Source organism: Mirounga leonina, unplaced genomic scaffold (genome assembly GCF_011800145.1).
Source record: "Mirounga leonina isolate KUSES-001 unplaced genomic scaffold, KU_Mleo_1.0 Mir_228, whole genome shotgun sequence".
In the NCBI taxonomy this organism is placed as follows: Eukaryota; Metazoa; Chordata; class Mammalia; order Carnivora; family Phocidae; genus Mirounga; species Mirounga leonina.
This window is the reverse complement of record NW_023270619.1, coordinates 6,129-22,500: the sequence shown is the minus strand read 5'-3', so window position 1 is coordinate 22,500 and position 16,372 is coordinate 6,129. Positions and strand designations below refer to the sequence as shown.

At 42.7% G+C, this 16,372-nt stretch overlaps 1 protein-coding gene and 1 long non-coding RNA gene across 4 annotated transcripts in view; one reads left to right on the top strand and one right to left on the bottom strand.

The window, feature by feature from the left end:
- Positions 1–13,446, top strand: part of PIEZO2 (piezo type mechanosensitive ion channel component 2) — a 510,005-nt gene extending 496,559 nt beyond the window's left edge. For all 3 annotated transcript variants that reach the window (XM_035029291.1, XM_035029293.1, XM_035029292.1), the window contains 7 exons: positions 2,892–3,080; positions 3,421–3,513; positions 4,802–4,974; positions 6,854–6,982; positions 8,197–8,276; positions 10,867–11,050; positions 11,903–13,446. In XM_035029291.1, the coding sequence (XP_034885182.1) occupies positions 2,892–3,080; positions 3,421–3,513; positions 4,802–4,974; positions 6,854–6,982; positions 8,197–8,276; positions 10,867–11,050; positions 11,903–12,155 (1,101 nt within the window). In that variant the 3' untranslated portion in view covers positions 12,156–13,446. The remainder of the gene's footprint in view (positions 1–2,891; positions 3,081–3,420; positions 3,514–4,801; positions 4,975–6,853; positions 6,983–8,196; positions 8,277–10,866; positions 11,051–11,902) is intronic.
- On the bottom strand, positions 8,303–16,089 carry LOC118026435. The gene is made up of 2 exons (XR_004683582.1): positions 15,362–16,089; positions 8,303–12,135 (listed from the first exon to the last, which is right to left on the bottom strand). It is a non-coding gene; the product is annotated as an uncharacterized LOC118026435 (long non-coding RNA).
- Between the last annotated feature and the right edge of the window lie 283 nt (positions 16,090–16,372).

Here is a 16,372-nt window from a genome sequence, read left to right as displayed (position 1 = left end):
AACAAGCATTAGCTGAGGTGGTATAAAATGTCTTTTTTTTTCTCTTCTCGATAATACCCTCTTTGGAAAAGTTCCCTCTAGTCTATATATTTTCTAGTATGTTCTGTTGCTGCTTCTGGGAGTTTCAGCTTCACAGTCAGGGGCCTACTGACCTGTGGCCCCTGTGTTTATGGAGTTTGTTGGAGTGAAGCAAATAGGGCTGGCAGTAAACTTAAAATCATAGAGCTTGTCCTGATTTTTTAAGGAGCAGAAAAGCTGTTAAAATGACAGAATATGAGAGATATGAGAGCTGTTTTAAGGGACTTCAAAGGGACTTTGAAGGTAACCATCATGGTGCCAAAAGTTCTGGAAATCATGAAGAATGAAGAAGAATAGGAAGAACCAAGAATTATTCTGTCTGAAGTAGAAAAAAAAAATGGAAAGAGGCAAAAACAATAGCTATTTGTAACTATTCAAAATACTGGGAAATAGAGGAAACGTCTGAATTTATTTGTAAGACTCAAGATAACAGAGTTAAGACAAGTGGGCAAAAGCTCTGGTAGGTTTCAATGGCATATGAAGAACTTTCTAGCACTCGAAGCTACCCCATCACAGCTTGGCTGCCTCAGGAGGTGTCCATGTACACACAGTGACACTAGGAGAACTCACATCCTGGACCCTTTGTGCTGGGAAGCACGGGTCCACCTCTAGCTCCAGGGGCTATTCATTCAGCAGTTACCTCATCAGTTGTCTATTGCTGCAATCAAACAATCTCAAACATAGTGATCTATATCTATATATATGTGTGTGTGTGTGTGTGTGTGTGTTGTTGTGTTTTTTGTTTGTTTGTTTGTTTGTTTGAGAGAAAGCACAGAACAGGGAGGGGCAGAAGGTGAGGGAGAGAATCCCAAGCAGGCTCCACGCCAAGCACAGAGCCCAACAACCCTGAGATCATGACCTGAGCTGAAACCAAGAGTTGGACACGTAACCGACTGAGCCTCCCAGGCGCCCCAAACTTAGTGGTTTAAAAATGACAACCATTTCCTTTGCTCACAATTGTGCGGGTGGGCAGTTTGGGCTGGACACCACTGGACAGACTTGCCCAGGGTCATCCTGTGGCTGCCCTTTCAGAGGGACCAAGCACAGGCAAGAGAAAGGCCAGAGAGAGAGTCAGTTCAAGACAGAGGCAAGTTGAGAGGATAATTTCAGAATGGAGAGGATCTGAACCTCTATAGGTGTTAAGGAAAAGAATAGTAGAAAAAAGAAAAGCAAACGTTTTTAGTATCAGAGCCAAAGGAAGAAGGTCCCAATGGGAGCCAGGAGGAGGGGCCAGGGGGTGCTGGAAAGTGTGGAATCTGAGGCAGGGGTGAATAAGTTAGTAGTGGGGAAGAGGAACGGCCATCCTACAGGAAAGCTGGAGAAAGATGGGCAGTGAACAAACACACACCACATAGCCCGGCTTCTCCATGAAATAGATGAGCTTCTGTGTTGACAGCAAGGGAGGAGGACTGCATCCCAAGACCCAGGGCACCAGAAACCGTGAGATACTACTTCCTTTGGACGAATGGGCGGGGAGCTCTTACGAGGGGGTTTCTGAGTCAGAGCTCACACGACTGCCCCACGTTGATACGGGGCCACTTTTCATGGGAGCAGCTGTGTCGGCCCCATTTGTTGGCTCTTACAAGCCTTTCACTGCCTTTGAGCCAACATGTGCAACCTTCTTAATACCATAGTGAGGAGGTGACACCCATTGCCTGTCCTCCTTGTGCAGGCCGGTGTCTCTCTGCCCTAGAACACTAGGTACTCCTGCCCATGAAAGGTTTAGAATTATTGTTATTTTATCTTCAAGAAATAAAAAGCCTCGTTTTAATGTATCACCTCTACTTAAATATATACTTCTATCTTATGCTAAGTCGATGGATATTTCAGAATATGACTTTTTTAAAAAAGATTTATTTGTTTATTATTTGAGAGAGAGAGAGATTGAGAGAATGAGTAGGAGGAGTGGCAGAGGGGGAAGCAGACTCCCCGCTGAGCAGGGAGCCCGATGCGGGGCTCAATCCTAGGACCCTGGGATCATGACCTGAGTGGAAGGCAGATGCTTAACCGCCTGAGCCACCCAGGCACTGGAGTATCAGCCTTCTAAATCACACCTGGTAGAACTTCCTGAGGAACTTAGGCATCTGGGAAGTCAGTGTCAAGGGAGTCCAAGCGAACCTGGCACTCATTTCTACCCTGTCCCGTCGGAGACTGAAACATTACCAGTGACAATCTCTTGTCTGGTGTGAGAAGAAGAGTAAACTTCTTTTAACAGTACTTTTCCTTGGGGATGATTCAGAGTCGAATGTGCTGTGCTTCAGGGGCTTTATGAATACACTTTATGAAGCCAGAACAATTTCCTGAAAGGCAGAGTCTTGGCGTATGAACACCCACAAATGCAGGCCACTCGGTCCTAGTCAGAGTTTACTGTTTTTTAAAAGATTTTATTTATTTATCTGAGAAAGAGAGAGAGCAAGCATGAGCAGGGGGCAGAGGGAGAGGGAGAAGCAGAGGGAGGAGCTCGATGTGGGGCTCCATCCCAGGACCCTGAGATCATGACCTGAGCTGAAGGCAGATGCTTAATGGACTGAGACAGCCAGGCGCCCCTCCACACACAACAGTTTTAAGGAGAAGTTCTCTCAGGTCCCTTTGGTCCCTCCTGGTACCACTGTGGAGATGTGTTGGGAGCTCATTACAGCTTCACATCACTACCTAACTTCGTGGGGACAAGTTTGCTCTCCCCACTTCAGAGTGAGCAGAGCACAATCAGGCCTCAGTCAGGTCTTGTGGGAAGAGCGTGCGTCCCCCCCCCCCCCCCCACCGCCTGCTTCTGGTGCCGGGAGCCTGAGCCCTGTGTGACTCATCTGTTGCAGAGATACCCACAGCCCCGGGGGCAGAAGAAGAAGAAAGTGGTGAAGTACGGCATGGGAGGCATGATCATCGTTCTGCTCATCTGCATCGTCTGGTTTCCCCTTCTCTTCATGTCCTTGATCAAATCTGTGGCAGGGGTCATCAACCAGCCCCTGGATGTCTCGGTCACAATTACCCTGGGAGGGTACCAGGTAACTGCTGTGTACCTCCCCCCAGGTCTGGCGCCCCTGCCCGCATCTTTCCTGACCACCAGCTACAGGATGTTCAGTTAGCTCTTGCAGCCAGATTCCCCCCTGCATTTTAACTGGTCAGCAAATATGTGACATATGAGATAAAGCACAGAAGACATTGAAAGGGTAGTTCTGTTCTGGTGTGGGGCACCAGAGTAACCGCTTCAAAAAGAGATCCCTGAGGCCAGTCGCCATCGGGTACTCAGTGGGTGATGATATACTGTGTAAAGATTTCTCTTTTAACCCAGGATGCAGAGACGAGCCTCGGGAGTGTTGACATCACTGTTTCTTTGTTTTCCAGCCCATTTTCACAATGAGTGCCCAGCAAAGCCAGTTGAAAGTTATGGATCAGCCAAAGTTTAATAAATTTATGAAAGCTTTCTCTAGGGACACTGTAAGTAAATGCGTATAGTAGATGTCTGTGAAGACATTTCATCTAGGTGAGCTTACTGCTTGTCATTTTATTCACTGTTCTGCCATGGCCTGTGGTGGTGGGAAGGACTCTTCAGGGATTACCAGTGGCCATTGGCCACTTGGATAATCTGAGACATTATGTCTGTATTATTGGATATAAGTGTCAATAAACATAATTTTAATTCAGGACATTTTAATGTAAGCTCAACAGATGTAGGTCCTTTTTTATATTTTTAAATGTTTTTAATTGTGGTAGATACTGATCCCTTTGATCAGTAGATCTACTCTGAGAATCTATCTTCAGGGAGTAATTCAAAATTTTGGAAAAGCTCTATGCAGGTACCTGCTTGTGATGGCATGCTCTGTATTGACAAAAGTTGGAAGCAACAGAGGGCTCAACAAGTAGGGACTGGTTGAATAAATTATGGCAAATGTATCGAGTGAATTTGATAGGCACTGGCTTCTCTAGGGTGGTCGGCATGGGAGAAGGGGTCTACCACTTTTCATTTTATTTACATGCTATGCTGTCTGAATATTTTCCAAGAAACTTCTTTTGTAATACAAGATAATCCTTACAAAGACTATGTGTGGCATGCACATTTCTCAAGATAAAACATAAATGAAGAAGAATATATGCTATTATTTTTTTAAATGATTTCCTACTGCATATAATGGTGATAATATTCTGTTGGCAAAGTTGTGGCTGATGTATTCTTTTCTCTCCACTGCAAACTTACAATAATATGATAAATTGATTTTTCATAATTAAAATTTGCTTTACAATAATACTTTCTTATTTAAAGAAAATGATTAGGCAGACAGATGCTTAACTCTTTTATGAAATTATCAGCCTATAATGCACACTGCCCAAACTCATCTCAAGGGAGGTGCAGCTCTGAAGGTAGGACCAAGATCTTGTGGGTGGATTAAATTTGACTGTCTCATGAGAGAGAACACCCCAAGAGCTGATAAATTTCCTTCTTAGTGGGGAGGAGAAATGACACCAAATCCGTTGATTTTTCTTTATTAATTGGAATGATTCCGTACTTATGCTGGTACTGAGATTGCTTTGTGTAACTGGGGCTGCCCATCCCAGTGCAGAGGGGAACAAAATAGTACCATGGAGCACCAAGGCCATCCACTGTAGAAACTGTTCTTCCAGAGAAGAAATCCTCTTTCTGCAGTCCGTTAATAGGAAGAGTAATCACTTTGTTTATTCATCACCATGTATATGATCTATTTATGCATGTGTATTTGTGCACATACAGGGTGCTATGCAATTTCTGGAAAATTATGAAAAAGAAGACATAACAGTAGCAGAACTGGAAGGAAATTCAAATTCTTTGTGGACCATCAGCCCTCCCAGTAAGCAGAAAATGATAGAGGAACTCATGGACCCCAATAGTAGCTTCTCTGTTGTTTTTTCATGGAGTATTCAGAGGTAGTTACTGTCTTTCCATGTATGATTTCCCCCTTTCCCCCCAATCCAAACTCGGGGTGGGGGTGGGAGGCTAGAAGGAAAGAAAAATTCAATTGATGTGGATTTTAGTTGACATTATGCTTTGGGAACATTCATTCGATGCTACAGCTAACCTTTGTGTTTATTAAATAATGATCTGCCTGGGAATCTGGCAAAAATAAGGACTTTTTAGTTTTTCTTTTTCCTACTAACTTCAGTCTCTAAAGAGAGGCTGGCAATGAGTTCTGTGAACAAGAGAGAGAGGTAAAGTGAAAAGGAAAAGGGTAAAGACTTATAAAATGAAAAGTCTGATGACTGTAAGATTTCCCTGAAAGGGTGAATTTTGGTCTTATGAAGAAACGAAGAACTTGCAGCCTCGGAAACCGCAATTCTCATTACATCCCCCCAACATGGGGAAACCCTAACAGATCTTTTCTCCGCGCGTGGGGTGTGAGAGCAGCCTGGCAGCCCCAGGAGGGGGAGAGCTGAGACTCCTTCTCACCTAACCTGAGCCAATGGCCAGCATGCAGCCACTACTTTGCTCTTTTGTTTTTTAAGTTTTTATTTAAATTCCAGTTAACATACAGCGTGATATTAGTTTCAGATGTACAATATAGTGATTCAGCACTTCCATACAACACCCGGTGTTCATCACAAGTGCCCTAATCCTTAATCCCGTCACCTACTTCACCCATCCCTCCACCCACCTCCCCTCTGATAACCAACAGTTCGCTCTCTGTAGTTAAGAGTCTGTTTCTTGGTTTGCCTCCTTCTCACTTTTTTTTTTTCACCTTTGCTCATTTGTTTTGTTTCTTAAATTCCACAGATGAGTGAAATCATATGGTATTTGTCTTTCTCTGACTGACTTGTTTTGCTTAACATAATACTCTCTAGCTTTATCCACATCTTTGCAAATAACCAGATTTCATTCTTTTTGGTGGCTGAATAATATCTATATCTATATCTATCTATCTAGATAGATATAGATATATATACACACACACACATACACACCACATCTTCCTTATCCATTCCTAAGAGCATGTCTTAGGAAAAGCTCCTGCATTCAAAAACCCATTGTGTTAGTGAAGCACTTGGGGAACCTCGACACAATAAAGTAGTTGAAAGGCTTGGTGTTTGTTTGTTTGTTATTACAGTCTTGTGGTTCAGGATTCTATGCAAGCTTATTTGGGAAGTCAAGTGATAGGTGCATTTGGGTCCATGATTCCTGGCTTCTAGGATGAAATTAAGAAAGAATCATGATAGGAACCTAAGAAACCTCCAATCTAAAATGAATTTCCAAGGAAATAGTAAAGAAAGATTTCAAAGGGGGCTGTTCAGAATTGAAAGAACTCCTTCCTGAATCTTATTTTCTCCTTTAGAATTTACATCCAAAGTTCCTCACATGAAATTCTAGACTGCCAAAAATTTATTTTCTAGCCTTTTCTTTGAAGAGCTACCAAAAAATTAACAACATTAAAGATCAACTTTTGATTGAACATTCTTTTAAAAATGTGCATTCTATTAGTCACCATGGAGACTAACCTCATTGGATCAATATAAAGAGTGTTGCAGAAATTCATACCAGAGCATCAAGATGGTTTCTCTTTTAGTCAGCAGACTGCCTCCTCACCTGCCGTCTGTTTTAAAGGTGTTTGTGGCCTCCCTGGGGTTTACTAACTTGGTTGTCTAAGAAGCTGGATGTAAAGGTGAGGTGGACAGAAAAGGTTGGGGTTGACAGTTGTGGACCCAATGAAGACTTGGTGAGATTAATAAAATGAAGAGTCAAATGAATTTTTGAATCTCTCTTCCAGACTTCTGAATAATCACTGACATTGAGCCCTTTTATCTCTCTTCACAGAAACATGAGTCTGGGTGCAAAAGCAGAAATAGCAACGGATAAGCTTTCTTTTCCTCTTAAAAATATTACACGTAAGAATATAGCTAAAATGATAGCCGGCAACAACACAGAAAGTTCAAGAACACCAGTGTAAGTGATTGCTCCTGTTAATTAGCTTTAACAGATGGCTATATCTGGTACAAAATCTCCATTTGCAAATTCACATATGCAAGAAATGCAACTTTCTCCATTCTTCAGTAACTCAAGTGAATTCTACTGGGAGGCCTCGTTGTGTTGCATTAAAGCAGCTCTGTTTTCCTCCCCTCTCACTCTCTGTCCACCTATAGGCCTGGGAGTCCTGATCTTATCTCTGAGTAGCAAACCTTGTTCTTATCTAAGCTGATTATCTGACCATAATCACCAAAAGCCAGGGAAAGCACCTGGGAGACCCTTCTTCTACTATTACTCCTGACTTGGGCTCACTGAATGCCTGGCTAATGGATGGGGGATGTGGGGAAGACAAGGGGTAAAAAGGAAATTTAGGGGGTGGGGAATCTATCTTAATATATTATCCTGCCATATAAGTACTCCACTTCAAACAAATCCAAGCTGGGATGTTTAGATTCTAATAGGAAAACTAGTAGGAGGGGGGGGGAAATGCTATGGGTGCAAAACTGCTAAATGACGTTCACCGGCCAATGTCTAGTTCTGACCTCCAGTCTGTGCTGGCCCCACTTTAATGTGTTGAGTATAAGAACGGCCATGATATAGTCCTCACATGTGTTCCCTAAGACAGCCTTTTTTAATCACTAAAGTTGAAGGAACCTCAAAGATTGTCAGATCTTCCCCCATCATTTCCCCATGAGAGAACAGGCCTAGAAGGACAGAGTGACCTGCTCACATTACTCAGTTTGTCCTCAGCAGAGGGAGGGACAGGTCCAGGCCACCAGTTGTCTCCTTGGGCCTCACTCTTGGCACTAGATAAATTCATGCAGTCTACTTGATTATAGATATAATTATATATCTCCATAGAGTACAGACATAGATCCTAGCAAGAAAGACAGCTCCTTGCTTCAGAAACGGTCACAGACATGGGAAATCTCTGTAGCAGTTTTTAAGGCATTAACTAGCTCATGTACAGAGTTTACCTAAGTATTCGAATAAAACAACTGAATTTGTTTGGCTTCAGAAATTTCTGATTATAATGGAACCCAGAAATTGTGATGACATCACATTGCGTAGAAGTACAAAGACTCACCATTGTTTGTTTGAGATGAGGTCAAAAATAGCAACAAAAAATCAGTTTTATGTGGATAAAACAACTAAAACTTCATTACTCTCCCCCCTTTTTTCTTAACACACAGGACTATAGAAAAGATCTACCCATATTATGTGAAAGCACCTAGTGATTCAAACTCAAAACCTATAAAGCAACTTTTGTCTGGTAAGGATGAGAAGGAATTGTTTCAGAACTTTTTAAAATCCTTTTATTCAGTGTCTACAGTTTGCATTTTCAGCCTTTCTCAAGCTGCTTTCCAGTTTTCTTTCCCTGTGAGACACGGCTTACAGGAAGCATGAGACTCCCAGCTGCGGTCACCAGCCAGAAGGATCCAGTCAGGCACCAGCAGCCATATTCTTCATGGTTTTCATTGATATAGAACGTGATTGGCTTAAATCCACATTTAGCAGCTTTGGTTACTGATTCATCAGTTTGTTTCTATTAGCATCCATCTCTTTGGCAGAAATGGCCTTATGCAATATTAAATATGAAAGCCCCACAATAAGAATAATAAAAATGGAGCAGGAAATCTACTTGATTCAGCCCACGGATGGTTAAATATCAATGTTAGTCTCTAGGGACTGTGTTTACCCAAAACAACGATGATGATAGGATGTTGATGCTTGGGGATTCTTAAGCATTAATTACTAAGCATTGTTTGACTTCATCAATTGCCTGGATCAGAGCAGATGTGTGTACATGTGATAAAGGTAGAAGGACAAAGCAGTTATCCAAGTCATGGTCACTCCTTTGTCAACGTGGGTTGCTCATGGTCACCAGGCAGTGTGTCAGGCACTGGAGACCAGGCTCCAGTGGTCTGATTAGATGTAAGTAAACAACTGGAAGCCCCCATTGAGATCACCAGAAGTAGAGGCAGGATAGAGGTTCAGAAGACAAGCATGGGTGGGTCCCACATCTCTATGCTTTTCTTCCTCAACAGTCAAAAATACATATGTCTTACACGGTAATTGTGAGATGCCTTGAGAACTTTGGTATTTCCATTTCAGTCCAAATAGTTCTAGAAATGCTTAGTCCAAGAGCACAAATTGCTCAACCATGAGTCATTCCCTCTGAAATGCTTCTGTCTGTCAGTGGGCCCTTCACAGCTGCTGAACCTCATCAGATGATCCCACAAGCCTGCTAGGGCACTCCTTCAGCTGCCTCCCTCTCCCTGGCAATGGGTCTCAAATTTCCCCCATTCCCCCCACTTCCTTTCAGCTTCAGGAAGATGGGGCTCCTCCCTGCAGGGTCAGCCTCACTTTGTGCCCAGATTCCCAGCCCCTCCCCACCCTTATTTTCCCCTTTCTCAGCCACATGTTCTGTGCTCCGCAAACACAGGCCTATTGGCTGTGAGTCATCTGAGGTCCAGCCAATGACTTCTTGTCCAGACCACATGGTCTTGGTGCTCTTGGGTCCTGCCAACCCAACAGCTTCTCTAATGATCTTTACCTAGTTATGTCTGATCTTTAGCATAGGTTGGTGGCTATTGCCAATCTATAAAGGAGGAAACTGAGGCTCAGGGTGTGAATTACTCAGCAGAGGTTATACAGCCAGTATGTGAATAAACTAGATTCAAACCTAGGCCAGATGTTCCCTCTCAGAACCCTCTAGACTTCAGAACCAAGATTCTTTTTGTTCCTGAGCATTCTGGGTGGTTCACATTTGTCCTGGGTAAGGGTTTCTTTCTCTTTACCAGTTTCCTGCCTCACTCTCCATCAGTCCATCCATCCATCCATCCATTCATCCATCCATCCATCCATCCATCCATCCATCCATCCAATCCATCCATCCATCCATCCATCCATCCATCAAATAGACATTCATTACCAGGCACTGTCCCAGATTCCTCTGATCCAGGAATTTAGCAGGAAATAATGCAGACACAGCCCCTAGCCTCACAGTCCACCACCAGGACTCTTAACGGAGACCCTATTATCATTGACAGGGGTGGTATTTTCTTAGAAAGACTTGCTCAGAGAACTCCCAAGCTTTTTTCCACCCTTTTACTATTCTTTTATATTGACTCTGTGATCCAACAAAAGCAATCATTAATCACATATCATGGATTTTCAGAACTTTACTGAGCTTCATGCCACCAAGCCTTCCTGAACTAGCCTCCTCTCCCCCTCCATCTCCACTTACTGAAGTTCACACTCTGCAAAACTCAGCTCAGAAGCCGTCTCCTCTGCGAAGCCCTCCTAGATCCTACCAAGCAGATGTAGTCTCCCCATGCTAACAACCTCATCGGTGCAGGTCCTATAGTGCCCATAAGTCCCACTTGTATACATGGCCTGTTCCCGCTGAGATATGGAATCATGCTGTACTCAACTTTGTAATCCTTATCACTTGACAGAGTGTCTCCCTCTTCAAAGACATGCAATAAATGCTGGTAATAAGATTGAATTAGTCAAATGACTAAAAAGTCAGTGATTTGGGTTTTTAAATGTCTAACTAGTTGTTTGGAATTATCAGCAAAGACACTCAGGTGATGGGTCTTCCCTCTCTCCTGTGATGTGTCTGCCATGCTCACTCAGCAGCAGTGAGCTACATGTCTCGTGACAAGGAGAAACTTTATGTACACTTAGGGCCCACTTTTCTTTCTCTACTCACATTGTTACCATGTCCCTGTGTCCTACTCATCCTGGCACCATATGCTATGAACAGTAGTAACTAGGTTTTGCCATCTGAGGACTGCTAATTGCATTAAATCCTAATAGTCTCATGCTAACTTGATTTCATTTTTCTCCTCTTCCAGAAAATAATTTCATGAATATCACCATCATTTTGTCCAGAGACAATACAACTAAATCTAACAGTGAGTGGTGGGTTCTCAACCTGACTGGCAATAGAATATTCAATCAGCATGCCCAGGCCTTGGAACTGGTGGTCTTCAATGACAAAGTCAGCCCCCCAAGTCTGGGGTTCTTGGCTGGCTACGGGTAAGAACTTATTTTACAGTTAACAGTTACAAGAGTCTACTTCTGTATCATATAAAGCTGAGGATGGGAAGCCTTGTCTCTTCCTAGAATTCTTGAACTTAATAGCTGCAACATTAAAATTCATAGGTCGCTGGCCCTTCATTTTAAAAAATGAAGAACCGGAGTTCCAAAGAAGTCAAAATGCCTGATGTCAGTAACACCCTTAAGGACAGGTCTAGAAGTCCTATGTCCAGTTTCTTCACTCTACACCTTCCTGTTATGTTTGAGGCCACTAAGTGTTTAAACATAGAAATTGAGGTAAGGTTACCTCTTTTCTGTTTAGATTGTCTTCTGACCTTAGCAGACATGGCCTCAGTCAGACGGCGCAGTTTGGGACATGGTCCAATGTCCAGAATGGTCTGAAGCTACCGTTTCACAGTTTTCTGATCCTTAAGTGCTAGGACACATACATCCCCAACAAGACACGAACGTCTGTTAAAAAATCATTGTCTATGCAAAATTGTATTTTTAAAAATAAAGAGCTAGGTGCAGAAAAGTGTATATAGTACAATGGCATTTCTACCAAATATATTATGTGGTTTCTTTATATAATATATGCAGTAAAACTACCTGAAGTTCATCCATGAAACTGTTAACACTGGTCATTTCCAGACTTGAGATTTTTTTTTTTTTTAATTTTCATTTTTTAAGTCTTATAGTTCTGTAAGGGAAAAACTTCAAGCTTTGATAAGTTTATCATATCTTCATAGAATTGGAAGGAAATACTGTTTGTTTGTTTGTTTTCTCTTAGATGTGTTCTATTAACTGTATTTAACTGATAGATACAATTTCTACTTATTTTTTTTTTTTCAGTATCATGGGATTATATGCTTCAGTTGTCCTCGTGATTGGGAAGTTTGTCCGCGAATTCTTCAGTGGGATTTCTCACTCCATCATGTTTGAAGAGCTTCCAAATGTGGATCGAATCCTGAAGTTGTGCACAGATATTTTTTTAGTTCGAGAGACAGGGGAACTGGAATTAGAGGAAGATCTCTATGCCAAATTAATATTCCTGTACCGCTCACCAGAAACCATGATCAAATGGACTAGAGAAAAAACAAATTGATACTTTAAGACACAGACTGCAAATCAAGTTAACATTTGAATTTTTTAAAAAGCACAATATTCTCCTAAGAGCTAAGCATTTCTAGTTGGACGGAAATGGTTTCTCTTCTGACAGGTGTTCAAAGGGAGCTGACTTCCTTTTGCAGTCTAAGCTACCTTGCAAATGAAGGCGCTGTTGAAAAAGTTATTTGTAATTCCATTTCTCCAAAATCAGGGCTACTTGTTTTATGTTTTAGTCAACAGTGTCTTGCATTCTGATTGACTATGCAAAGGAGTCACTTATGGGTCTCCTCCCTCAGAGAAACAGGAGAGAAGAAGGAAGAAAGAAAGACACCCATGTTTTTCTGCGCGGGGACCTGAGGAGATCCTATAATGGCGAACGCCGCGCTCTGTCGCCACGGGGAAGCTGCTGTGAGGAGAACAGATGGCCTCAGCACACCCCGAAAATACGCAACAGCAAGAGGAGGCTGAAACTCCTGAACGGATTTCTAGCGGGAAACGAGAAAGGGAGCCAAGGACCCATGAAGATACCAGAGGAAGGATAAGCCTCATTCTAAGCAAAAAGTTAACGCTAGTGACACTCTTACTGCCTTATCTTAACTGAAGACTAATAAAAAATCTTTCCATTTAACACCAGTGACTTCTCAGGAAAAAAAAAACAACAACAACAGCAAAACAAATATGTGGACACCGGCTTTGTTGAGGCCCAGCTCGTGACTCTCTTCAGTGGTGGTGGCTGTCCTGCTTCAGTCACTGCTCCTCGTCAGACGTCAGACGCAGGCTCCAGGCAGAAGGATAAAAATGGTGCCCAGCTGGGCGTGGAATGAATACTCTGACTTTGTAACTCTTTACTAACTGAGGTCATGAACGCTCTTCTACCTTTCCCCATCCCTCAACACGCTTTTTCCCATTTCGATGATTTAAGGCAATGGTGTTTTCCAGTATGTGACATTTTCCTTCCTGTTTTTCAGGTATATCAAAAGTTTACATATTCCAATTCACATTTTTACATCCGAGACGGGTTTTTTAAGTTCATAATTATGAAAGAAATATGTATATTGAGCTTGGGGAAATAAAAAATGGCCTTTTCTTAAATTATTATTATTGGTAATACAACCTCTTCATTAAATAACAATGTAGCATGAAAATTTATGATTGAAATGTAGTTTTCATTCCGTATTAAAATACAGTTTGTGAGGAATCATCGAATGGACTAGAATACGTCAAAAAAAATGATCCTATGTAGTTTGGGTTCAGGACTGACTTAAAATAAAGCACATCTTGCAAAGTCATTTCAAGAATATTCTTCATTCTGCCTCTTTTGCATTAAGTAGGAAAAATGATTGTTTTCAATACTGTGTACAAAGTGTTAAAAAAAATCAACTGAGAAGAATTCACTTCTTGGTGGATTTGTCTTTCTCATGCAAATAATTATATTATTCTATGTGAATAATATAAGCAGGACACAAATGGTAACAAATTAATTTCCAAAAGTTATGGTGAATATGGAGCTGTTCAGTGTCTTCTAGAAAACTAGTACATATTTGTTCTTCAAACGTGAAAGCCAACATACTTCCACACTTCGGAAATCAACTCCTCCAGTCATCATAGCAATAAACTCAGACTACTGGGGCGCCTGGGTGGCTCAGTCGTTGAGCGTCTGCCTTCGGCTCAGGTCATGATCCCAGGGTCCTGGGATCGAGCCCCACATCGGGCTCCCTGCTCTGCGGGAAGCCTGCTTCTCCCTCTCCCACTCCCCCTGCTTGTGTTCCCTCTCTCGCTGTGTCTCTCTCTGTCGAATAAATAAAATCTTAAAAAAAAAATTTTTTTTTTAAATAATAAACTCAGACTACTTAGGGGAACTCTTTGGACCACGTTCTGATTTCCCAACAACAGCAAGAATCACTGTGCATATTTCTGGTTGTGAATTCTTTCTTTTAAAGATGTCAACTCAAGGGAATTTCCAGAGAGTGCGTTGACACATTTAGGAAAGAGGAGAAGTAGGCAAAGCTCCTGAGAAGAAAGTGTAAAGTCAAAGTATACCAGAATGGTAATGTTCCTCAAGAGAACAAGTTCCAAGGTTCAAGAAAAAGCTTCCCCATGTGTCAGAGGGGAAAATGTCAAAGGAAATCTAAAAGATAGAAATAAAGAAATGTAGAAGGGAAGTGCTTCTTCCAGGGAGGGCTGTGGAGGCTAGAGTGGAAATGGCAGATAGTGAGGAGGTCTTCCAGTGCTGGCCCGGCCACCGTGAGGCAGGGAACCCCCAGGCCAGCAGGTCACTTCCCCGTTCAGCCTTGTGTATCCGACAACATGAAGGGGTCGTTCTCCGGTACGCAGCCACATTCTAAGCCCTGGCCCAATAGACGCTCCTTGTGAGAGCGGCCTGCCACCTTAGATTGGGTTCTCTGGAGATAGCCTCTGAAATGAACAGCCACCAAGGACATTTGGGCCACAGTCCCGGGAGTTACAGTGGTCAGCGAGGAGGGCAGGATCAGGCAGAGGGGCAAGCTGCCCCACCATGCAGCTGCAGATGAGCTCTGGTCACAGCTGCTGCATTTACCTCTTTACTCTTCAGTCTGGGTGTGCAGCACTGAGTCCCCCAGGGACCCCTGAGCACCAGCATATTCCTCCCACCCCCGCTGTACAGCCACGGCCCTCCCCTCTCTGGTGGCCTGGGCCAGTTATCCCTGTCCATAACGTGACCCTGTGCATAAGGTGATCCCATCTATAAGGTGGGGTGACCCTGTCCCTTGCCAGAACTCTTATTGTCCTTCTAGTTTAATTATCCTTTCTAAAATAATTATTTTCATTTTTCACTAGTTTTCAAATCCTGATTTCTATTGTTCTTTAATATCGTCTGTTATTTTCTTAATCTATTCTAGTTCATCTTGAAATCTTGGGTTATAGTTTCTATCCATTTTGCGGGGATGTCTTTCTGGTAAACTGTTTTTGTCTCTAAGGACCTGATCCTGTTCTTATTCTTTTTTACTGATAAGAATTTGATACAGTATTTAAGTGCAGCCCTTTTCTGTGGCTCTTGTGTGTGTGACCTTAGTCTCCTTAACTTTTGGGTAGGGGGATGGCTCCTTTAGCTCCTTGACTCTGGAGCCCACGGTTCTGGAGTGTCCACAAATGCACCCTCCTTTCTGAGGCCCCTGGCACTGCTCTCCCCACCCACCCTCCCTGGGCCTCTCTCCCCAGTTGTACCTGTTCTGCCCCCTCGATTCCAAGCAGTGTCCCCGCATCAGGGAGCCTGGTGCTGAGAGGCAGTTTCAATCGGTTCGTTTTGAGAGTTTGCAGGCCCTGTTGCCATGAGGGGCTCTCGATCTGGCTCCACCAGAGGATCTATTGCTTCTCTCCTCTGCCTCCTGCATCAGGGATGCTCCACACACGTCTTGCTGCTATCGTGAAGTCGGTAGGGTTTGTCCTTGCTGGCCTCATTTTGGGGGGAGCAGGGAAGGAAAAAGAGTGACTGAGGAGGCACCAGACACCAGGCTTCTCCTGCCTTTACCTGCCCTAATTCCTCTAAACACAGCCTGTCAACACAGTATTCACCAAGGAAGCACACATTTAATTTCACAGCTAGGGATGACAGCCTGACATCTCGTTGGCCTGCTTACGTGAACTACTCGGCAGAAAGGTCCATTGGAACACTCAGTGTGCACGAGTGACTGGTTCTCAGGAGCCTACATTGTTTGGAGTAAGAGGTATTTAAAAAAAAAATAATCTATTTTTAATTGCTTTAAGTCATAAATATCTGTGGTTATGTTCACGTATTTTTATTTATCGAATTTTTCTGTCCATTTATCCTACTCCTATTTTCAAGGGGTGGTTGGTAATCTCCCCTATAGTTAATGTGCATTTTACTTTAGAAATCTTGACTTCTGCCTTTCTTATTCCTTTTCTTTTCTTTTCTTTTGTGTGTGTGTGTGTGTGTGTGTGTTATTCTTTATTCTAATTTTCTGAGTTGCGCACAGAAGTCCTTATTTTTCTTTCCAATGGTAGCTATGTAAGGCTATATACAGGGTGTCCCAGAGCAGAATTGGAAATGCTCCAAGCTCACAGAAATCATCAGTTAAAAGTTTAATTATTTAAATATTGCATGCTTATTCAGCTTTGTGTATTTTTTAAAGATTTTATTTAATTTTGAGATAGAGAGAGAGAGAGCGGAGGGGGGCAAAGGGAGAGAGAGAATTTTAAGCAGACTCCCCGCTGAGC